Here is a 25,495-nt window from a genome sequence, read left to right on the forward strand (position 1 = left end):
AACACACACACACACACACACACACACACACACACACACACAGTTAACTAACTGAAAATAAAGTAAAACCAGCTATTTTAAATGAAATTAATAAACCAGTTTCTTCTCTTTGAGTTTACATAAGGCTTTTTCCACCCTTGATTGACCTTTTGCTCTGATAATAAGTGGAATAAAACAGCTTCCTGCAGCCACGGCTATGTTTGTTGGAGATTTACATAAGGTCTGATATTTTAAGATGTGATAAGATGTTACATCTGTGAGAGTTATATGTAGGGCTGGGCGATATGGTCAAAAAATCGATAATCGATAATTATCACGATACGTTTCAAATTTTAGAAAAGTTTAGAGAAATTTGAAGAAACCTGATGGTTAATTGTGGTTTAAACTCTTCCTTATGGTCAACACTTGATGCCAATCAGTGGATCACTTCACAGAAACGAGGTAGAGCATTCAAAACAATTCTGATAAAATCTTTGTCAACAAATATGCATGAGTAAAATTAAGTAAAAGCTTTTTTCAGTCCTTTTTTCCATAACAAAATAAACATTGTGTATGATTCAAGTGAATAAAATCAAACATTTATTGAATATTTGTTATTGAAAAATATTATATCGTGATAATTATTGTTATTGTTTAATTGTCCAGCCCTAGTTATATGCTTAGAAAGGTACGACTTCAGACTATGATGTTATGGCATAAAAGCAAAAGTGAAAGAGTCAACCTGGGTCCGCTGCATCCGAACATTTATGGGTACATATTTTCCATCCTCCTCTCCCTTTTTCGATTCAATACCTGTGAAAAGATAAGTGTAATCCAAGTAAACAAACAAAAAAACATAAACATTCTGTTCACTTGTTATCCATCAATACTTTACTCACTTTTTAATTTTCTCTGGATCTGACCCGCCAACGTTTTTATCTCTTCTCGAAGAGTCTGGAGCTCTTTCTTCATACCTAACGCAAGAGGAAAACAACATATTCAGCAATCCACTGCCCCATTTCAGAACTTTTGCAATTATTATTAATGTTGACTTAAATGGTAAAGACTTTTAAATCTTCTCAATTATTACTTGACTTTGGCCTAAACAAACATACTTACTCTCCTCTGGCAGTGCTACACCCAGCACAGTTTTCTGTTTGTTCTCAAGCTCAGACACAATCCTTTTGAGATTTTGCAGCCCTTCGTGAATTTCTTTAACCTAAGAATTGGAAAGAAGTTGTAGTCTTACAGATCGTAGGCAGACATATTGTTAACAGTTGCATTTTTTTGTCAATTAATCAACAGAAAATTAATCCACAAGTTTTTTTTAACCAATTAAGAGTTTAACTCATCTATCTAGATAAAAATGCCAAATATGCTCTGGTTCCAGGTTTTCAAATGTGAGCAATTGCTGCTTTTCTCTGTTTTATATAATTTTATATTTACTGTCTCTGCTAGTGGACTGATGCCAGCAGTCTTACGGCGACATATTTTTTCCCATCTGATTTTTACATTTTTATATTTGAAGCTTATTTTCCAGCTCTATTTATTTTATTTTTATTTATACATACATTTTAATTTTTCATTCAATGTAGACATCAAAGTAAGAATTTCAGTGTGCAGTGAAACATCTGACAATGAATGAATCTTGAATTAGTTTCTTTTGACCGACCAATAATTTAAAACCCAAAAGTTATTTAATCTGCTACCACAGAGGACAAAGAAAATTAGCAAATACTCAAATATGAGAAGTTGGATGTTAGAACCAGTGACATTCATTTTCATTTCAGCTCTTATAATATGGCAATAACACTGGGACCTTATCCATGGCAGCTGAGGGCAATGACACTGGGATTAACAGGGATTGGGATGTTGACAAAACAACATTTAGAAAGCTCAGACAAGACTGGGTCCATGTGTCCTTTTCTCAGTTTAACAATGTAAACAAACATGCAGAATGTTTATTCTTCACATTCAAACTTTATTTTCCTACCGCTATAATTTAAGACAAACACTTCCAGACAAGCCCTTTAGATCTTAGACATGTTATAAGTAGGTTAGGTTAATTAATCTCAATGTTTAGATAAACTCCACCTTTTTAAAGAATGATTCATTCTCCTTCTCCTCTTTGACTGAAGAGGTTCCAGTTTTGATCATCAAGGCTTTGCCTTCCTCGTCCTCGTCTGAAGTCTCGGCATTCTGCTGTCACAAATGAACAAAAAGATATTACAGTGAGGGCTTTCTCATGTCTGAAAATCTTTCCTTCAGACAGACTCGATCAGCCCCAGCAGGCGTGCCCTGTCCCGGCCTGACATATCCTGAAGTACAGACGGCTGGAACGGAAGTTGGAAATAAAATGTCGCTAACATTTAGACATGCAAACCGTCACACGTTGTTGTATTAACCACTTGTAAGAGTTTAATCTCTTGTTCAAAGTTGTCACGGCAGAAGAAGTTAGGGACCGTTACTCGACCCGAAGGAATCAACTTGGCTAAGTTAGCAGGCTAGCGCGCTAACTGCTAACGTTAGCAGTTTGCTTTGACACTCACGTTCCCTAATTCTTTGGTTCGGTCCCGCATTTTCTTTCAGGGTCAAGCCGCCAGTCAGGTGTCGGAACCGCTGCGACTCTGCGCTGAAGAATGGTAAGTTATTCCCAAGCAGAGAAGTAAACTTTGCTGTGAGCTCCTGTCATTCAACTAGTAAACTCCAGTAGCAAGGCTTCTTCCTCTGGTGCGCTTCAAAACATTGGCTGTCTACTCACTGGCGCCACCTGTGACCGCTGAGTGTAACTGCAGAGGGCAGATACATTATTACACTTTATATATTATATTATTATATATTGTTATTAACCCTTTGAACTCTGCAATACAAATGTCCCGCCAGTGCCTAAAATGGTATTTTTGCTTACTGTGTCATGTAATTTCTTAGAGTATCTTCAAACGCTTCATATCCACGAACCTGTACAACCTAAGATTAGATAAAATAACCTATACCTTTATTAATCACCTGTAGTCAGGTTGACATAACAGCACAGAGGAATGTAAAAGAACAGATGCAGTAAAATAAGAATCAGTAACATTCTATGTATATATATATATATATATATATATATATATATATATATATATATATATCTTTGGATGAGACTGTGGGTGAAGGTGCTCTGCATGGAGAGGATGAGAGGGGCTGTCCATGATGGCTTTCAGCTTCCATCTCATCCTCCTTTCAGTCTCTGCCTCCACATTGTCCAGTTCCATCTCCACCACTGAGCTGGCCCGCCTCACCAGCTTGCACAGTTTGTTGTCCCAGCACACCACAGCAAAGAAGACTGGTAGAACATCTGTAGCAGCCTGGTGCACACAATAGACCACTATTGGGTTGTTTCTAAGGTGCAGTTATTTTGTTGAGATGAGAGCAATCTTTTATTCGATATTTTACAAATTATTTTATGATCACATTTTTGTTTAATTCTGACTCTGACTGCCATGACAGTATTGAACAGAGTATATCACACATGAGTCATTGTTGATGTTGTTTGCTGTGTTATTTAGAAGGTGAATTCCATTTTCTTGCTGTTTCATTCCCAATGATGTGATTATTTAAGCGCTGTACCATACTTGTCCAGACTGTGTCATCCCTGCTGCTCCTGCAGATTAAAAATAACTGAGAGGAACGCCAGAGCTTCTTACTTCACTCAGACAGCCACAAGATGATGCTTTTTGCCTGCTATTGCACCTAAGCCGACACCACATCCAATCAAGCTGGAGTTTACACTCTTCATCAGGGACGCAGAGCTTTAGTGTATTTTAAAATCTGTCATCAAGACTGAACCTGACTGAAATTCTCCTGGATGTGCAATAAAGCCTAATTAATAACGTCCTTATGAATAGTCAATTCTACTGACATTTCCTTGTTGCTATGAACAGGCCTGTTGGAGACTGATTAGGCTGATATGCCTGACATTTAGAGTACAGGCCGAACACGTCAGATAATAAACATGCAAAACAAATAATAATCCAGATGTGACTTGATGATGCTACTGACATTCAGCTCACAACAGTTTAAATAATTGTACGTTTGCTAAATTAACTGAGTCAAAGCGAGCCAAAACATTATTTTACTACCTTAAAAGCCCTCGATTTCTTCATGAAATCTAGAACCATTATCGATTAAAATTAATGTGGCTTTAAGAAATAATGGTTGGTATTATGGGTTCTGATTCAGAGGCACAGATTAAGGGATTTTTTTTTTTATGCAAAGCTTACAGGGTAATAATTAAAGTCTTTTAAATGACCCATGGGTATTTACTTGAAACTGACAATTAAATGTACTCAATTCATGCTTAAAAATATTACAATTACTTTAATTATTATTGCTCATATACTGTATGTATTTAATTGCATGGCAGTTCTAAGGATAATTAGTCTTTAGGCCAGTGTGGGTATGAATAGTGAGCATTTCAGCAAAGCTTCATTTTTCCTTTTCATTTTGAAGGATTTTTAGACGTCTTTTTAAAGGGGTATCCAGTATCATGTTTTTTCTCTCTTTCATATCCATTTAATCATCGTGTGACTACTTAGATTAATTGGGCCCCAACCCCAATATTGGGAACTATTGTCATAGGCTACCCATAAAATTAAAGCAATTAAATTGCATTGCTTGTTATTTTTTATTGTAAAAATGGACGTCTAAATGTGATTTTAGTTGGACTTGAAATGAGAAATAAGTTTCTTGAGAGTTTTTATTGCAATGTCTGGGGGGTTTAGAGGTCTACAGATGTGGAAGCTTCCAGTATCAAGACACATATTGCATTAAAACGTATCAGGTATGTAAACAACAATGCAAAAATGTATTCAGATATTTCTTTTTAATCCAAATTGCATTTAAACATCCATTTAGCTAATTTGTGGTATTAAGTAGCAGAAGTGAAGGAAGTACTCAGATCCTTTACTTCAGTAAAAGTACTAAAAACACACTGTAAAAATATTGTAGTACAAGTAAGTCCTGTATTGAAAATGTTATTTGAGTAAAAGTATAATCAGAAAATTTTATTTATGCAGAAAATGTCCCTTGTCATCATTAAATAATGTAAAAGCAGGATTTAGCTTTTTTGTTTTGCAAGAGCATTTAAAAAAGTAAAAATTAATATGTATCCGCCTTTATACAAAGCTATTATAAAAATTGACCACTGACATTTTGCTAAACACCAAAACAGCTTAGAAAGAAAGAGAAAACTAAAATAACCAGTCAGCTAAATTGTCTCCTTAGTGGACACATATAATCCGAAAAGCAGCAATAAACACACTATTGATGCCTCTACAGACCACAAAACTCGCTTTAATCAGGAATAAGTGGGAAATAATACTTTTAATGAACCAGAAGAATGGACCCAATATTTTACCAAATTTATTGGAGGAGCCACTTAATGAAAGTCTAACTTTCTCCAATCTAAGAAAACTCAGGTTGCCTATTTAAGAGAGAGATGCTGTTGATTTCCCTCTGGTCAATATTTGTCTTCTAGCTAATAGGGTGACAGAAACCAAGACACCAAACAATGCACTGAGAGCATTTGGTTGTACTTTTCCCCAGTTATCTCTGACATGGTATTACAAATCTCCGTCCAGTTTGGATGGGCATAGCCAAAATAAGTTTATGCGGTTTGCAGGAGATTGCTGACACCTATCACAGGCAGGTGAAAGGCTACACCGTTACAGATATTAGACAACAATAAATCAATGTCTTAAACAAATAAGCAGGATTTTAAATTTGATTTGTAGTTGGTTTAGGTGGTAGACATTAATCTGCCTGATTATTTTCAGCAGTAATCGATTGATTGTTTGGTTTGTAAAACATTCAGAAAATAGCGAGAAATGCCAAAGTAATAAAAAAAATTGTATTGTGTAAAGTAGCTAGTAACAAAAGCTTTCAGATAATTGTAGTGAAGTAAACAGTACATTTACCTCTGAGGTGTATAGTGGATTAGAAATAAAAAGTGGCACGAGAAGAAAACACTCAAGTATTACTGTATATCAAGTAGCCTACCTCAAACTTGTACTTAAGTACTGTACAGAATCAGCTTTATTGCCAAGAAGGTTTACACCTACAAGGAACTTGCTTTGGTGTTTTGATACGATAAACATACACAGGTAGAAAAATATAAGACTGATTAAGATAGAGCAAGTACTGCAGGGCAAGAATCCTAAATATAAAGCTGACAATAAGATGTGAAAAGATAAACGCTAATGGCTCTTATTAGCATTTATTGCTGCTCTTACAAGTATCTATTGTCCCCTACATTATAGATGCTTTTTCGAAGCTTTATCAATGCTTATATGTTGTTACTCAAATGTAAGTCGCTTTGGATAAAAGCGTCTGCCAAATGAGTAAATGTAAATGTAAACTATACTGCTACTGGGTATGAATCAGTAGTCAGTATAGTTGGAGGAACTTAAGCTTAAAAAAGTGAATTAAAGAGATGCAAGTAAACTACATTTCCCATAGTGCACCAGTGTGGACGTCGTGTCGCCAGCGAGCTGTCAGTGTTGGGGGAGAAAAATCGGTCCAGCATCTCTGGAGCAGCGCAGCGGAGCGGGTGACAGAGACGCGCAGTCCTCATCAGCAAAAATGAGGAGGATTTAGCTCAATGTTTCCCCACCGCGATGCACAAACTGGACGCTTAAAGACTGAACCTCCTCGTCTGCCATAGATCAGCGGAGGAGCTCTGACTTTATTCTATCAATGAGATATGTGGAGTGGCTGTACCGCCCGGTGGTAACGCAGAAAAACACAAGATGAAGAAGCAGTTCAACCGAATGAGACAGCTCGCCAACCAAACCGTGGGCAGGTAAGTGCTGAGTTTATGAAAAATCTGTATAAACGATGCGTCCTCTGCTTTAATTGGCTCTGACTCAACGCAGCCAAAGCAGGAATTTGTCGCCTGTGTTTTCGGCTGCCAGCTTAACTTACACTATTCAGGCATTTCACTCGATGGGCTTTTGCTGCTCAGCTGGTTTGATTTGCACAAAGCATTAACTGTCAGTGTAGGTCACAGTTGCAGTGTGTGGACGTTGATTGATTGAGCTCAGCAGGGAGGAGCGTATCTGCACACAGATGAGGAGGGAGCAGGACATGGTACCCAAGGAGCAGGGCTGCTGCCTGCTGACCAATAAAAGCCAAGGGCGGCCTCTGGGCACCCTGCTGGGGGGGGGGGGCACAGCTCACCCAAGGCTACTAATAAATCTGCAGTGACATGCCTAGAAACATATGTTTATTTAATTGTAGCATCGTTGATAGACACAGATTTTTGCTTTATAATGGAGGGGATAAAATATATAAAAACATGGCATCCCAATCATTCCACACATTTAATAGACAAAGGAAGTTGCTTGAGAATGTTTTTGCAGGAAATCTGAGAAAAGAACATTTGAAAACCTGGAAATTAAAGCTGGACATGGATACCCAGATGTTTTTAAAGGAATAATTCTACCTAGTAATGAAAATGCTTATTTGCTTTGTCACTGAGAGTTAGATGAGAAGATCGACGCCACTCTCATTTCTGTATAGGCTTACTAAATATGGAGCTGGAGTTAGCTTAGCTTAGCATAAAGACTGGAAGAAGGGGGGGGGGGGGGGAGAGCTAGCCTGGCTCTGTCTGAAGGTGAGCTGAAAATAAATGTTTCTGTAGAGATTTGTGATAATGAGCAAAGGCCCGCTGGCTTTTCAGACTTTATGCTAAGCTAAGCTAAGTGCCTCCTGGCTTTAGCTTCATATATAGTGTACAGACACAAGAGTGGTATCAATCTTTTCATCTAACTCTCAGGAAAAAAATTATGAAGCGCAATATTCAGACTTATTGATTTGGTGTGTCTGTTTTACTTTAGTTTCGAGTCCATGATGACACCAACATTTCTGACTTAGTTTTTGATTTTCAAGGAGATGGAGTCAAGCTGAGCACAGAGTATTAAACATTAATTTAGTTTTGTCTGTATTTAGCTGAAGGGTAAGCCGGCACCTTAAGTCATTTATTTCTTCAATGCAGAGAAAATCTATGGGTCGGCAGTCACAGGGTGTCATCTGCATAAGTATTATAGGTGATTTCATTATTTTGCGTAATCTGTCTTAATGGAAACATAACAAATGTTAATTAAAAGAGGCCCAGGCATTGACCCTTGGGGAAATCCAATAAATTATAATAACTCCGATAAAAACTGATCGCTTCAGTTTATATATTCATTCTCCTGTGTCCTTTTTTGTCTTGATTGGTCAGATTGTGAGAGTTGTTTTTTGCGCCATGTTCAAGGAATGTTCCTCACAGATTTGTCTTTTGTACTGCATGTTTATGGCAACTTTGTCTTTGTGGTGACTCTGGACATTAATTTCCTGTATATGGGACCCACAACCCGCTAGCTACGACCCTGCGGAGGTCAGTTACACCTGCTGATTGTGGAAAGATTGTAATAACCCGGGAAATTATAGGTTAAATGCCAAAAGTTCAGGCTGCAGAAAAGCCTTATTTAATCCTGGAATCGAGTCCCAGTTCTATTTAGTGCCTCACGTACTGCAACATTCAAACATGGTGACATGTCAGAGTTAATGAATCTAGAAGTGATTAATCCTAGAAAATCCTGCCTGCACAAAGCTGCAGCAGATAGGATGCAAATGTAGGAATAGTTTAGATTAATGTGCTCACGTATATGTGATTTATTTGTTATCAGTGTGTCTGTTTTCCCTGCGAGGCTCGATGCTACAGATTTGTTCATCTCTCAGTCAGGACCTGAGGCTCGCTAAGTTATCATGAAAAACCCATTTTGGCTTCCGTTGTTTGAAGACAAACTCTATGTACCTGTTTTGTCGTGAAGCAAAGTGCATCTGCGTCCTTGTGTCTTAACCGTGGACAAATGAATGACAGTTTTCTATCAGGAAGTCACTTATTGTCACTTTGAACCTGGCAAATTGTAACTATGCATGGAGGAAGCACAATTCCAGTTGAAGAGGTGTAGCTGCAGCTTAGTTCTCAATAGGTGTTGTTAAGTCTTTGTTTCTCCTTCTATTTGTCAACCGCACCCTTAGCCCGTAACTGAAAGACAACGTCATATGTCAACACTGCACCTTTGGCAATTTGGATCAAGTGTTTTTTAACCCTTCGTAGTTGTTGCATAACCTTTAAAGCAGAATCATTGCCACGTTTTTCCTCACTCAACATCTGCAAACCTGTCAAATCAGAAACCGGGTTGATTTGTAGCCTGTCACTGCCTGAAAAACTTGATCCAGCTTTATTATGAAGCATATGTTGCTGAGGTGTTGTAAGTGCACTCTAACCTGTTTGTTTTGCTTGGCTGATGGCGGTAACTGACGTTGCTGGCACACCGAAAGGATTTTGTGTCAGGCTATCTTGTACCTCGCTCAGCCACACTCAGACTGCAGGCAGAGGCGCTGATACAGATCAATGAAAAAGGTATTACTGTAGCTAATGCCCAGCAGAATTGACTTGGCAGAGGTATCAGAAATCCCTGGAGGATATTTGCCCATTACTGAAAAATTACTGGAATTTTGCCTTACTGGAGCTTAAAGGGACAAGAGCTGTAATGCACTTTAACAGATAAAAACAACCAATTATTTTCAAGTATATAAACATAAAAATGTGTGAGCGTGCACAAAGCCAGGTGCTTGTTTATTTCCCCCTCATCTGCCTGAGAGCCAGAGCTCCAGAGAGCCCATTGAGGCGGAACATCCCGGTAATGAGTTCTCACCTGTATCATAAGAAGCAGAACAGCAGGGGCAATTAGTCATATTTAGAGAGGTAGAGCCTCCAACATGGTGCTTAACTGCTGGCCACACAGGTAATTGGTGACATTTCCTCCACGACCTTGGCAGCATGTATCACCCGGTTTGTGTCGAAGGTCGCAGGTTCCTTATGTCCCACAGATTTAAGAATAACAAACTACATAAATAAAATATTTTAGATGATTTGCAGGGTTGTCAGGTGTAATTATTATGAATAATTTCATCGTCATGCATCCTTTAGCCTTTTGTGTGATGTATCCTTAATAACTCCTGAATGTTTGCTTATTTTGATGCGTTAATTAAATTTTTTCCCCCCTGAAATAGACGACAAGTATAGAGCTGTTTTAACTTTATTTAACCTGGTATAAAAATGTCAGTAAGATGTTTTTCAAGAGCGACCGGGCCAAAAGGGCAGCATAAGAACATTGTTATAATGACAAATACAATACAGATAACACAAGGAGCCAGAGACAACAGTCACCAGCTACAAAGAGTATAAATAATATACAGTTAGGATATATAAAATATAATAGTTGACCAAGAGTGCTGTTGTCCTTAAAAATTTAAATCACCATAAGCAGTCAGCTTTGACAATTTGTACAGTGTTCCAGGTGAAAGGGACTTTTTTACTGCCAACAAGCAGTCTGGCACATAACCCCCCTGTAAAATGTTTAGTTTTTTTATGTATTAAATAAACATGATATAATGTGTCACGTCAATCTAACATTTGGACAAAGCTTAGCTAGCTGTTTCCCCCTATTTCGGTCTTTGTCTTCTTGTTCTTCAGCTTCATATTGAACTGACAGACATGACCGCCGTGTGGGATTCACCTCCTTTCTTATAAAGTGCTTTGAGAAACTGCTTCTCAAAATCAGCCTGAACCATCACCAGTTTGCTTTCAGAACCATCAGGTGATGCCAGATCCACTGCCCCCCACTCAGTTCTTCAAAATAACAACACCTTCATCAGACTGCTGTTTGTGGATTTCAGCTCAGCATTCAACACCCCCATGAAACTGACTGGCAAACGTAGCACTCTGGGCTTCAGTACCACACTCTGCAACTGGAAATAGGACTTCCTCACACACAGAGCCTGGACAGTTGGGATTGGTGGACACAGCTCCTCCACTCTAGTGCTCAACACCGGAGCCCCCCAGGGCTGTGTGCTCATCCCCCTCCTGTTTGCGCTGTACACCCACAACTGCAACAAGGAGCCTGGTCATTGATTTTAGGACACCCCTGTGTACATCAGTGGAGCTGAGATGGAGCAGGAGAATCAGCATCACAAAGAACCTGTTATGGTCATCTTACATCTCCATGCTGGTGAAGAGAGCAATGAAATGGCTGTATTTGTTAAGGAAACTTAAGAAACATCACAAACTGGCATGGGAGGTGCACAGTCTCTGCAGTTGGTGATTTAAAACCCTCAGAAGATCATTGGTACCCATCTACTGAGAATCAGTGATATCAATGAGGTGAGGCGCACGCGCAGAACCCGAATGATAAAGAACAGTAGCCAGCCAGCCACAGGCTGTTCACCCTGCTGCCTTCTACAGAAGTATCACCAGACTTCAGAGCAGCTTCTTCCCTCAGGCTGTGAGAATTTTAAAGTTCTCCTTCTCACTCCATCAAAAACAAAATAGTTTATTATTATGTGTTGCTCTGTGTTGTTTGTGTGAGACTACAAACGTAAATTTTGTTATACAGCCTTGTGTTGTACAATGACCATTAAATGAACCCACGATGAGAGAGGTATCATCCTCTCATCTCTCAGCAAGAATTTCTGAGTTTTGTCTAGAAATGTTTATGGTAAAAAACTCCAAGTTTCCTAGTATGTTTGCTAACATGCTAGGATACATGGTTGTTTCCTGAACATGTCTGTATGTGAATGTTTTCTCTGATATATGATCAGTGTAGAGTCTTGGTATGATAATTTCAATAATAATAACATGACAATTTGGCTTAGAGCAACAAAAACCAAAAGAGGATCGGTGAGATGCTCATACAATACCATATAGACTTCTCCAAACCTTTTTATTTACCACAGAAAAATCTGTATTTACTATACTGTGAGAATCCCTCTCTGTAAATTGACCACTTTAGACATTTTGATATGTATTATACATATTATGATTTACCATCCATCGTCAATCCTGCGTACAGGGTCGCGGGGGCCTGGAGCCAATCCCAGCTGGCATCGCGCGAAAGGCGGGGTACCCCCTGGACAGGTTGCCAGTCCATCGCAGGGCCACACATAGACAAACAACCACTCACGCTCAAGGACAATTTAGGGTCACCAATGAACCTAGTCCGCATGTCTTTGGACGGTGGAAGGAAGCCGGAGCACCCGGAGAGAACCCATGCAGACACAGGGAGAACACAAAGAAAGGCCGGAGCAATCGGGGGTTGAGCCCACGACCTTCTTGCTGTGAGGCAACAGGGCTAACCACTGTACCACCGTGCCGTCCATTTACTTGAGTTATGTTTAGGAAAATGTAATTATACACACTTTATATTCCAAAGCCAATTCTAAATATAGTTCATTTTGAAAATGTGTATAATTCAGTTGTCTTGTTTTTCTCCGTCAAGTGTATTTAAAAACAATTTACATTCACATTTTAATTTGGGTCCAGGGATTTGATCTGGATTGCAGCAAAGGGACTGAAAGTATGGGACTATTAATAAGCTTCATCTGGTCTCTCTGCCTTTCTCTAGCACTAGAGTAACATTCGGAGCCCATTTGTCGTTATAGTTTTATTCTCAGTGCAGAAAGCGCACACATGAGCATCCTCAAACTAATGAAGCATCTCCCTTCAGGACGACATTGCTGCATTGCTCCAGTTAAGGATATAGGTCAAGAGAGGTTCAGACAAAGTTAACTTCATCCCTAAAACAGTCAGCCTGCACCATTAATCCTGCGTAATGCTGTGTAAACAGTGTGACTGAATGAAAATGTGTAACTCTCTGTGAGCACTGAGCACAGCAAGGTTATGGCAGGAAGGGGACAGGGCTAATCCTCTTTTTGGCTCCGTCATTTCTACCGCAGCGTATTTTTAAACTCATCTTCTCATTCACATTTTTGTGCTGGTGATAAATAAAAAGCGGCTTGTTATTTGACTTCAGTGTTTGTGGGCAGAAAAGTCTCTTAGTAAAAACATGTTTTCTCTTGGATAGCAGAAAATAGATGTTAGTCTGGGTTCAACAAAGGAAGCTGAATAATGTCAAGGTGAGATAAAGCAAAAATAATCTATTAAAAAGATGCTGGAAAATGTTTTTCTAATCTCCATCAACAGGCTGGGAAATAGCTTCTTATTGTGACTGTAGAGTGTTCATGCTGCAGGCGACAAAAGCCCAGAACGTATTGTTTGTATTTGCTGAAACCATTATTAACTGTCAGCCCGTTAGCTTTGGTGATTGAAGAGAGCACAGTAAATAGCATGTTTTTCATAGAAAAAACAGGCATGCCCTTAATGGCTTCATTATTTTTTTGTTATTCTTTTCATGCGTTATTGTTTCCCCTGTCATATTCTGGGCTGCAGGAACAAATAGTGATTTTTTGATTGATGGATGAAGCTATGACCAGTGAGTCTTGTGGTTGTCTGCTGTTGACACCGAGCCTTCAGTGAAACCTGAGAAATAACTCGTGTAACCAGCCACGCTTGTTAGGCTTTCAACGACATAGTGACAGCAGGAGGGAGGAAGTCGGGACGTGTTGCCCTGCAGTGCCCACAGACCGCCGCTCAATCTGTCGGGCAAGTCGCTGCTGCTCGGAGCAGAAAGCCGAACAGTTTGATGCTTAGATTCATGGAAAAAGGAACAAAGTGCTGACACTGAGTACAAATGTTTCCCCCATTTATATTGTCAGCTGGAGCGCACATCCTAGACGCACACAGCGTGGATGGAGACGTGCGAATCGTCATCACGTAAATTCTGTAAGAAAGCTGGGCTACGACGGGACAAAATGAGACCTCACTTAAGTATAATGTTGATTTCTTTGTACTTTACATGAGTATTTCAATCCCACTTTATCCATCTTCTGTTTCATTACAATTCAAGATGAAATATTGTATTTTTTACTCCACTACATTTATTTGACACTACTGGTGAATTTTTACATACAAAAACATATGATATGATGCAGTACTATAATATATACCACCTAGTATACAAAGTATCTTCAATTAGCTCCACATTGACAAACATTAAAATGCTCTAACATGTATTAGTTAGTGATAAGAACGGAATAATAAAGTATTTCATAATAATATAACTGTAAAAGGAGCCATTCTGCATACTGAGTACTTTTTCTTTTGATACTTTAAGTACATTTTTCTGAAAATACTTTTGTACTTTTACTTATGTAACATATTAAATTTAGGACTTTTACCTGTAGTCGAGTATTCTTACATAATATTTCTAATTTTACTTCAGAAAACTGCCTCACAGTCCTGAATTTTAACTGTTACTACGATCTAACCAAATGTTTTTATTGCTTAACCTCAGCAACATTTAATTTGCCACAACCACTACCTTTCCTTAACCGTTATGTAGTTTCCACACTGCCTGATAATCCAAATGAATTATGCAGTCTGACATTTTGTTCAAGATTGCCTGTTTCTGTTAGGGAGCGGGTGTTATTTTGCCCTAATCAATCAGTAGTGAGTGACACATCTGTCCCATCCATGGCCTTTTTCAGTCATTTAGTTCCGGGGTAGCGACCGCAAGGAGCAATTAACATTTGAATTATTATTTCTGACACACAGCAACATGTTTATCTGCATTCATCTTGCTTGTCAGCATTTTTGTGGCTATTTGTCCGTCACTAATTTTATTTCAAATGTGGTGCACCAATTCAGAGCTGTTTTACACAGTAAAACAGAGACAGATAAGAGTTGATATGCACTAAGTTGGACAAAAACCAACTTTTGTCTGCTACACTCTAGTCTCAAGACTAAAACACACAAATACAAAATATCACTTTCATGCTAATTCTGTCTATGTAATATCAAGCATATAGATTATAATTATTATTTATTATTGAAATATTTCAAGCTGGCTTGTTTGATGATGGATTTGTGGACTTCCTGGGAACGCCCCTGTTAAGACTGTGAGTCTGCAGGGAAGGCCAGACATTTGGATTCAGCCTCCGTGTCTGTATGAGGGTGTACGAGTCCTCCTGGGTGATAAATCCGGTCTTGTATCCCCAATAGTCCTTGACCTCCTGCTTGCTGGACATCTCATTGGCCACCTTCCAGAGACACTGATGTCATGACCCTGTTGACAGACCATCAGCGCACAGCTTCAGTGTTTTGTTCTTGTTCAGTTAGTCATGTCTTGCATATATATACACATTAGATTAGTACAAATAACTCCACAGAGGTGAACATAAATTACACTGATGTTTTTTTTTCTTTACTCTCCTCGTCGGTCGGGCCGTTCAAAAAGATAATGGACCCATTTGTCAAACATGGTGCTGTATGTGTCTGTGCTAATTCCAACAACATCATCAGGATTTGATAATTGATTGCCCTTTTTATGTGGAACATAATCAGTATTCATAGCGAGGCGACTTTACACACTGAATACAGTGGGAATATGCAGTCCTGGGAGCAGAAGGAAATCATTTGGTATGAATGGTACCCTGATCTCTGCGTGACTGCTTCAAGCTGCTCAGGGTGTAAAGGTATAAAGAAGAGACAGAACTAACCTGACATGGATGACATTATGTTTACAGCGTGAAGTGTTGCATCTGTCCGGGCTCCTCTGGTGGTGATTCACAGTGGGAGAGGTTTTATTTCGAGCATCATTACAGGCGTTACTGTCTACCAGTGTTTGTGGGGGGGTGGGGGGCTAACCTGTCCAAGTCTTCCTCATTAATCATGATGAGAGTCTGTTAATGAGGAATTCCTGCAAGCAGTTGGAAGCTGACCCTATCTGCTAGCTTTACTTTAATTATGAGTCTATGAGATGCTAGCAGCTAGAGTGAGGAGGGTAAAGCACACACTGAAAGGTATAGTTAAATATTTTGGGAAATATACATATTTGCTTTCTTTTCGAGAGTGAGATGAGGAGATGTTAGCTTAGCTTAGCATAAATACTGGATAAAGGGGGGCTGTTAGCTTGACTCTGTTCAAAGTGAAAAAAACCACCTACAAATATCTCCAAACCTCACTAATTATGTTGTACATTGTTTTGTTAATGTGTACACAAACAGAAATTTAGCAAGTTAGAATTTGTGATTTTTGGCACGCTTGCCAAGTTGCATTCTGGGTAATGTAGGCGCCAGCTTCAGACAAGGAAATAGAATGCATGGAATAAAAAACGATATCTGTGGTTATGCTGCATCAACTTTGATCCTTTTTACATTTAACTGTAGGAGTGCAATGCTTCGAACTCGACCACCTTTGTACTCGGTCTTGTCTCGGTCTCCGACATTGAGGACTCAGGATTTTATTTCAAGACCAGTCAAGACCATAACTTTGGGAATATCAATAAATTGCTTTTGCATTGTCTGATTTATTTGTTAACACCCTAATTTTGATTGGATGGAAAACGTATTGCTTCAAATGCAACCAATAACCCTAATTAAAATGTGTTGTTACCGTTAACGACTGTCCCCACGATGGTAAACATGGAAAAGGAGTGTTGGACAAAGATACTTACGTTGATTTCAGCTCTCAGTGTTTGTGTGTGGGTGTTTTAATGGGAATGTGGATCTTTCAGTATCTATGATCTCGTTCCACATTATATTGTGTGTCATGTAATCTGGGGAACAGGTCTTGGTCTTGACTCGGTCTCGCCCTCCCTCGGTCTTGGTCTCAGCCCCTAAAAGTCTATAGACATTCACTTTCATGCCAACCACCTCTCCTCCTCCTCTTATCTATTGATTTTTCTCCCTCTGCTTGCCTCACATACTCATTTACCTGCCTCTCATGTCTCTCTCTCTTTCTTCACCGTCCTCTCGGTTTTGACGTCCTCTGCAGCCTCTCTATCCTCCAGTGTAAACGTCACTTTATGAAAGTGCAGCGCGTTCTGAAGCGATGCTTTTACAGCCCTACCCTGAAGGTAATTAGCATAGAAAGCAGAGATGAGGGCTATTTTTTACAAAAATAGCTTCCTTTGACACAATGGCTGAGGTGTATGATTATATATTCACCTTGTGTTACACTGAAGTGGATCATGTTTCAGTTTTAATAATTACCTAACAGGGTTTATAATCCTGCAAAAGCCTGTCAGTGGTGGAAGAAGCATTCAGATCTTCATCTTAAGTAAAAATAGCAAATACCACTGTGCAGAAATACTGCTACAGTAAAAAGTGATTACTCAAAGTGAGGACTCATTATGCAGAATCGCCCATTTCAGAGTAATATATATTTTATGATCATTAGTGATGTGTTATTAAATCACTTTAATATTGCAGCTGGTAAATATTTATTAGTTGATTTATATTTTGTATTATTAGTGACTTTCTAGTTAAATAAAGGCAATATATAATTGCCTACTTTGCTGCACCTTACTTTATTTTGTAGTCTGTATGAATTGTTGTTTATTGTATTTAATGTTTTTATATCCTTTATAATTATATATCATTATTACATAATTTATTTTTAAGGGAGACTTGCAAAGTAAGATTTTTGTTGAATGGTCTAAGCCGTTTTGTTTTTTATTGTGCGTATGACAATAGAGGTCTTGAACTCTTGAATCTTGAACTTATATTAATATGAATACTGCAAAACTTAATAGCCGAGTCCCAAACAGCCGCCTTCCCCGTTCACTGGCCTGGTGTGGGAGCACATTTTCACAAATAAACGCATGTCTCCATTAAACGCCTGGTCTGGTTTTTATAGAAGATCTTTCAATGTACAAAACCTCTTAAACACAGCAGGGTCGCAGCTGTAGCTGCTTCTAAGCTGCTTAGATCGTTGATAAAGATATTAATGTTTAAGCGTATGATCAATATGTCAGTATGTACATGCTACACATCGTTAGATCGTTTAGATTCTCCACAATTCAGTCGTTTACTTCATTAAATAGAAACAACGAGCCCCACAGTCTAATTCTAATTCTAGATTTACCGATGTAACCGGAAAAGTGCCGGCTCCTGTTACCTTTGAAGCATTCGTTAAGTCCGAATGTGTCCGGTCCTTGATTATTAATATTCCTTTAGTCTGTAAGAGTCCACCGATCAAAAGAATCAAAACAGCTTTTCATAAAAATTAATCCAAGTTGTGAATCCTGTCATGTGAAGTCCATCGCTCTCTGTCTGCAAACGTCTGCCACACTTCTCTCATCCTGCACCCTGTTGTTTCGTTACATTGCTGCCTTCAAAATAAAAGCGCATTTAGCTGTCTGTCAGAGCTAGATCAAATGGATGACGTGTATTTGATATTATTTCATCATTTTTACACAAGTAATATTCTGTTTTTATGGTAGCCTATTCCACTTTTGTCCAAGAGGACTAAAAGGCCTGTCCCATATGGACGCCTGTCCCAAAGATAGGCAGGGTCAATTCAGTGATTTTAGCAAATAAAAGCCCAGGCTATTAATCAAAGTTTTACGGTATGCAAAGTAACCAGTAAAAAGTACTGTCATGGTTTTAGGTTAGTTGGGTGTGTTTTTAAGTGTTTCCTGTGTTACTTTGTAGTTTTGGTCTGCCCTACTGTTCTGGTCTTGTTTTATTATGTCTGTGTGCACGTGTTTACGTCCTGTTTTGCTAGTTGTCTGCCTCCAGTGTCGTCTTGTTTTACTTCCTGTGTACCCTGACTGTCTTTACCTGGGCCCTGTTATCCTCGCCTCTTCTCCGCATATATAGTGGTGATCTTCCTATGGTTAGTTGCTTGTTCTAACTGTAGATGTTGGGTTTCTAGTGTTTCATATTTCATGTTTCTGGTCCCTGGATTTTTCCCTGTGTGTTTCTGGTTGCTGTTGTTTGGAGCAATATTTTCAGTGCTACTCATGTAGTTTGTAAGTTTCACTTTTTTAATAAACCATGTTTGCTTTATATAGTACCTGATCAGCTCTCGTGTCTGCATTTGGGCTCCCCCTGTTTCCGTGAGCCGACTGTTACAAGTATAAGACTTGCCTCTGAATTATTGTACTTTGTGTAGAAGTATAAAGAAGCAGAAAATGGACAATCATGTAAAGTACAAGTACCTCAAAATTGTTCTTCAGTACAGTACTTGAGTAAATGTACCTCATTACGTAATTTGTTCAAGGCTTCAGATGAACCTGATGACACTGCTGGGCTGATCTCTTTTATAACACTCACTCGTCACTATTCATAGCAGTTTATTTTGCCAACACTTTAATCACAGCAGTGAGAAACTGCTGTGTGCTTAACTCTTTGGCTTTGACCTACAGATGCAGAGTAGATTTTAAAATCAGAATCAAGCCTCTTAGTGGAGTCTCTGTTGGCTCACATGTTTCTGGAGTGGTGTGTCATATGGTTAAAGATGCACGTAGGACATTTAGTTCTCGTATAGTCAATGTAACATGAAAACACACTATATGGCATGTCAACCCTGGAGCACATGCAATAGCTGAACATCTCTATTGAAAACCATGGGTATTAATCTGCGGCATTAAAAGCCTCCACTCTTCTGGTTTCAGTCTTTCCACCAGATGTTGGTTGCAGTAATGGCTGCAGGGATTTGCTCCCTTTCAGACACAAGAGCCTTAGTGAGATCCAACACTGATGTTGGGTGATCCGGTCTGGCTTACAGTCGAGTTCATCCCTAAGGTGTTGGATGCGGTTGAGGTCAGGACTCTATGAAGGCCAGTCACAAACTGTGAGAACTATTTCATTATGGAGCTGCTTTGTGCACGGGGACATTGTCATGTTGAAACAGGAAAGGGACGAACACAAAGTGTTGCCACAACGTTGGAAGCGTCTAAAATATCATTGCACTGTGTGCTGTAGCTTTAAGTTTTTACTTAATTTCAACTGAGGGGCCCATGCTATGAAAAATGCATGGAACCAACCCGTTCTTACTCTCAACTCGTCACATTTGGATGCATGGTCAATATCCTAATCCTATAGCATCATTGTTCAACGCACTGGGGGGTGGTTGGGGTGGATGGAGGGCCAGAAACTGGACTTGCAAACAGGAGGCCAGTGTTTGTTTCGTGTGAAACAAAAAGTCAAATATTTTTTATAGAAGTTATGTCAGTTAACTGATGTAAGTAATGTAGTTATTTTAACCCAAACCATGATCTTTTCCTAAAACTAACCAAATTGCGATGTTTGACTCTAACAACGCTATTTCCACTTTTTTTTTTGAAAGTCTGCAACTGGACGTTGCATATTTGTTGTTACTAAATTAACCCCAGAGCCATAAACGTCAAAAAACAACTCTAAATGGGTACCCGGGGTGTTAATAAGTGACGCCAAGGAGTCTTGACCAAATGTTCATGTGTGACGAGTTGAGACTGAGAAGGTGTTGACAGGACAGGGGTCTCCACATACTTTGGCCACAACTTGCTGGAAGATAGACTGGCAGCATAGAAAGCATACAAAGTCCTGTGTGTGTGTGTGTTTGTGTGACCACATGACATCCTGCGACACACTCATGTTGCCGCAGCAGCCGGGTCCCTCAGTTCTGTTGTCGCTGACGTCACCCGCCCAGTCACAAGCGCGCCCCACCTTTCCCACCACCGCTGAGCTGTCCTGGAAACATTAGGTCAGCTGTGACAGGGTCCCACCTCGCTTTAAAAACAGCCTGCACCCTCTGCGGACTATTAAAACAACCTCAGATCCCGAACAGGACAGGAAATGACGTCACGGGTGGGCGGGGGGGTTGGGGCGGTATAAACTCGCAGAGCTGCAGTATTTTCTCTGTTGTAATGGACACTAATTGGGAGCCTGTTATGGAATATGAATATCTCTCAAGTGACCGCATGTGATGCAGGCATGCTGATGTCTGAGTCAGAGCTGTCATGTTGAGTGTAGCCGAGCTGCCAAGTGAGGTCCCAGAGAAAAAACATATCGCGTAAACATCCTGTCATTCCCTGATACTGACGGGAGTGCTCATGTCGATGAGGGACCGTCTGAGGCAGCCACAAGTAACCATTTCTGAACCGTGATGGAGTGCAAAACTGGATGACACATCTGTGAAAGCGTTGAGAGCAAGAAAGTTATGATTAGTTATAAGTCAGTCAGGTCTGAACACACAGGTATAGTAAGTAATCTCCCTGGTGGTTTAGTGGTTAGTATTTTGCGCTCTCACCGCCTTCACAGCAAGAAAGTCCCTAGGCAAGTTGTTTGCCAAAATATAAAAAATATATAATATATATATATATATATATTTTTTTTTCTGTCTGAAGGGTCCACAGTGCCAGACTTTGAGAACCCCTGATCTATTTGAACTCTCCTGTGTTGTCAAGCACATTAGAGACGACACGGTTAAAATCTCCCTGCTCTGTTGTACAAACATCCAACAATGAACCTCAGAGCAGGCCGTGTGAAATCACCAGTTCGGATGATGGAGTAGAGAAGCCATCCTCGTTATTTACACATTATCTTGTGTAGCCAGCTCTCTCAGAAAGAGCCAGACTCATTTATTTCCCACTCTAATGGGACATATTTTTTGACTCTTCTCTTGTTACTTCCCTCCGCCTCAGCATATCCTTCTTCAGAGAGATTTGGCCTCATATGTGCAGCCTCTCAGTGGAGGATGATTGAGACAAGCCATCTCAGACACAGGGAAATGCCACAGCAAGCGTTGTGTTCATTATCTCGGTTTATTATTTCAATCAAACACAGAATAATTCAACAGATAACTGAAAGGGAAAGCGTAATCACTGGAAATATTACACAAATTACATCATTGTTTCTGTAGCTAGCTAGGCTAATTTCTACAATAAAATAAAATATTCTTTGCCAGGACAGAGTAACGTTTGATAATTTCACCCATCCAGCTGTTTGAAGGTGTGTCCAGAACGCAGCCGTGCACGCTCCCTCTACTGTACCTGTGGCCTTGCAGGCACCACTCCTATCTATGTCTGTGAAACTTTAATGGGAAGTCAAACCCCCGGAGCTCAGGTGTCACTGTCTCTGTGGTGTGAGATGAAGGGCAGAGGTGAAGACTTCACATGCAGAAGGAGGGAGTCTTGTCTGCACTTGTTTGGCTAATTTGATGGATAAGATGTGACAAACCTGTGTAGTTGAGTTTGTGTGTTTTGTTTTTATTTCAAACTGTTGAGATGTATTTTTTCTTATTGTGAACAAACTGATTGACTGATTTTGGTCTTTTCGTGAGATTTGTTGTCAACGAAAACAATATAGCACAACACCAGTCTCAAGATTTAAATGTTTTGTTCAAATTAAAGTTCACATATTTGTGGTTTATAAAGGATATTGGAGCAGGACATTGTTTGGTTGATGTATATTACTGTCTGAATAATGATGTGGACTGTCACACACTTCCTGATGCACTGCAGCACCACAGATAACTTCACTCTGGCGAATAAGCCTCAATGTCTTGTTTTGGCTGTTTCCAAAGCTGCATTGATTGAGACCCACTACAAAACAGTGCCAGATTTAAACCTCCAAATTATTAATATATTCTCATATTCTAAATATGACAGACAGAAGCGGTGTTGGGAAATATAAAATATTACCGATTACAAGTTACTCTATTTAAAATGTAATAGAAGTATAACTATTTCAGTTACTTTAATAAAGTAGCCTAACGTATCTTATTACGTTTAATCACTTTTTGATTACTTTCCTATATTTCTAATGAGTGTTTTCAACCATTAACCATTTTCAAAAAACAGCTTTAGAGGCAATTTAACTGGCAGATGGGTTCAATTGAGAACCAATCAGAAGCCTCAGAACTCCATCAAACCTTACTAAACTGCTGTGGCTGGAAATGGCAAAGGAAGACATTGTGCACATGAAAAACATGCAATGCAACAAATTAATATTAATTACTCAACATATTGCCAGAATATATTCAGATTTAACCCCAAAAATATTTATGAACATTTTCACAATTAACTGTAATTTAGTTACATTTATTTTGTGATTAAGTAAGTTTCATGGAAGTACTTACTCCCCAACACTGGACAGAAGATGCTAAAAGCAGCTTCTCCATTGTAGCTGCCAGCTGTTGATTTTATAGCTTTATGGCAGATTTTACCTGTTTATCCACTCAGGCAAACAGTGGCAGATTTATCACTAGAAATTCTTAGTATTCTTTGAATAAGTGGTTCCTTGTTTTCAGACAGAAGTAGTCAAAAGCAGCTTCTCATTTTAGACTCTAGCAAATAATTTTGGCGGCTGAAATGACTTGCTAATTAAGCTAACATTAGCACTAGGGTCCAGCACCCGTCCCTTAAAATACAGAATCGTCACTTATTTGAGAACTAAATAGCGCGTCCAGTTTTGAATCAATACGGGATGCAGTTTGTCCCGTACTTATTTATTGCAGCGTCCCATGCAAATCCTCCCACCCGCATTTTGTAAATACTTCTCCTTTTCTACCTCTGATTGGGCAATATTCGCTGCCATTGTGGGTTTGAGTAATACTGTCAGGTTCAGGGCCAATCTGAGTCAGATAAGGGCAGGTCTCTTGGCAGGGAGTAAAGTGGAAATAACAGCGGCGGCAGCTCGAGAAACCCCTCTCGTTCCCTCTGAAACTTCTGACTAGAAAACATTTATAAAAGGAAGAAGCCTAACATGCTCCAATACTGCACACAAGGCCTACTACTTCTAGCTATGACTACATGAACACTAGTCTGTTGAGTTGTGATAGAGAGAGACCGAGTTCATCTGTTCACACTGATTTCAAGAGCAGATAGCTTATTATACTGCCCATTCGTATCAATCTTAATACTTTCCTGAAAACATGTTTTAAGTTATGCTATAACACCACCTGCACACCATCGGGCCTGTCGTCGCCGGGCCCCCGAGGGGTGTGGCTGACAGAAAGTTAGAGCTGGAGAAACATCCTTTTTTAATGTCTTACCTATAACTACAGCGTTTGTTTCTACTCCTTCAGTTAGAGCCCCAGTGCTCCTCAGCCGTAGATCACTTTAATAGGCTTCAACCCACATGGCCTCATTTCCACGCAGGAATTTCACGGCAACAGTTGAGTCATTTAGACAGGGAGCTGCTGCTGCTGATGATGTAAACATGCTGATAGTGTAGGTGACTTAACCAAGTGTAATTACGATGGAGGCTGAGTGTGTCTGAGGTATTTCTGCCTTTAAACGTTTGGCTTTATTTGTGTCACACCTGTCCCGTTTTGAAAAATTAAATAGCTTTTGACCTTTCTCATAATATTATCCTCCAGTATAAAAACACAAACACGCTCACAGTTAAATGCAAGCTGCCTGCATGTTAATGCTTAGAATTTTAATTGTCAGGTTGTTCAGAATATACAGCTGCTGTTAATCTGTCATTTTTAACAATAGGAAATCAGTGTCCTCTGCAGCGACCCTCAAATGTCTCTAGTCTACACATCTCGTGAAAAGCAGTAAAGCTGCTAATCTGCTAACTGAGCTTTCCAGCCCAAACGACAGCAGTTGTCCATAATAAAATGTTATATTTGGCCAGAAGTGGGTGAACAGAGCTAATTGTCCTCATATAAAATGCAAATGGATTCTGCTCCTTTTTTGGGAGTTCATTGCTGTTAAAACTAGAGAAAGTGGGACAAACTCAAAACACACAGTTATCAGTAATGTGGATCAGCTTTACCCTTAAGTTCTTCTTTTATGAAATTAGTGCAAAAGACACTAAAACACCCACTCTTGTCCTTCTTTAAAACTAGTTTTGTGGGTTTTGAGTAGCACATTATCTCATCATCTACCCAACTAATGACTGTTTAAGGTATTTCTTTTTAATTTTCAGTAATGGCCTGCCAGTTAAATTAATGCTATGTTTAGACATAAAACATTTGTACCAGTATTTAATTGCCTTTTTAATAAAGATAGAATATTTAAGGAAGCACAGACAACATTGCATTGGTCTTTCAGAGTATGGTTGCCTGTATTTTCAGATTTATACAGATATTTATGGCTTCAAGAAAGTATCTTGCATGTTTCATGTATTTTCAACAAAGTATTTAATGCAAATTTTTGTTCCACCCACATCTGAATACATTGTCAGTTTGGTTGATTTCAATATGAATTAATTCGGAAAGAAATGTGATGGCAAAATGTTCTTTGTTTGTTTGTGAAAGTGCAATGAATTGCACATATTTTGCTCTACAGCAGTGCAGCGTACCCACAAACAAGCGTCCTCCTGTGAACCTTCAGGTCCAAACCACTGCACAAAGTAACAGGGCCAAATACAGGTTGACAAGAGACAGACGAACAGTTCAAGTACGATCTAGACATTTCATCACACACCTGACGGCACACTCCTCCCTAGAGTGTGTTTCTACAAACAGGGTAATCTCAGGCCCCATCCACACTACTGTGTTTTCGTTTTAAAACAGAGACCTTTTGCTACGTTATAGTCTACACTTGTACTGTGTATGTCGCCGTATTTACTTTGCGACGACTCCCAGTCTGTTTCCCGCTGCCACAGCCGCTTTTAACTCCCGTGTTACATTCAGTAACAGTCCCAGCTTGTTGTTGATCAATGACAAAAAAATATCTGGTGTGGTTCTTCGTCTGTAGTACTTAATTCTTTCGCCAAATCTTCTGTAACTCCGGAATAGAGAGACCATCTGCTTCATGTTTACACAGTGTACGTGAACGGCCACTAGATGTGCGTTTTCAGTCGT

General features: G+C 39.4%; 2 protein-coding genes across 3 annotated transcripts in view; one reads left to right on the top strand and one right to left on the bottom strand.

Moving 5' to 3' along the window:
- Positions 1–20: 20 nt before the first annotated feature.
- Positions 21–2,727, bottom strand: LOC119916618 (syntaxin-4-like). Of its 2 annotated transcripts, none has more exons than XM_038736677.1 (5): positions 2,529–2,727; positions 2,074–2,181; positions 1,099–1,198; positions 879–953; positions 21–792 (listed from the first exon to the last, which is right to left on the bottom strand). In XM_038736677.1, the coding sequence occupies exons 1-5, from the start codon at positions 2,556–2,558 to the stop codon at positions 689–691; spliced, it is 417 nt and encodes a 138-aa protein (XP_038592605.1). In that variant the 5' UTR covers positions 2,559–2,727; the 3' UTR covers positions 21–688. The 2 variants fall into 2 exon arrangements, with proteins under 2 accessions (XP_038592605.1, XP_038592606.1); XM_038736678.1 differs by having other exon boundaries at positions 23–792; positions 2,074–2,178; positions 2,529–2,726.
- Positions 2,728–6,494: 3,767 nt separating this feature from the next.
- Positions 6,495–25,495, top strand: part of LOC119916140 (rho GTPase-activating protein 44-like) — an 86,678-nt gene continuing 67,677 nt past the window's right edge. Inside the window, exon 1 of the mRNA XM_038736041.1 lies at positions 6,495–6,823. Coding sequence (XP_038591969.1) covers positions 6,771–6,823 — 53 coding nt within the window. The 5' untranslated portion in view covers positions 6,495–6,770. The remainder of the gene's footprint in view (positions 6,824–25,495) is intronic.

Source organism: Micropterus salmoides, unplaced genomic scaffold, assembly GCF_014851395.1.
Source record: "Micropterus salmoides isolate LMB-PRFRI ecotype aquatic unplaced genomic scaffold, ASM1485139v1 Ms_hic_scaffold_21, whole genome shotgun sequence".
Classification (NCBI taxonomy): Eukaryota; Metazoa; Chordata; class Actinopteri; order Centrarchiformes; family Centrarchidae; genus Micropterus; species Micropterus salmoides.

Bases quoted from the DNA above. Each gene is read 5' to 3' on its own strand.
- LOC119916618 (XM_038736677.1), bottom strand. From the start codon at position 2,558: ATGCGGGACCGAACCAAAGAATTAGGGAAC. The intron at 954-1,098 runs GTAAGTATGTTT...CTCTTGCGTTAG, and splicing joins TGTAGCACTGCCAGAGGAGA to GTATGAAGAAAGAGCTCCAG. The intron at 793-878 runs GTGAGTAAAGTA...ATCTTTTCACAG, and splicing joins GATCCAGAGAAAATTAAAAA to GTATTGAATCGAAAAAGGGA.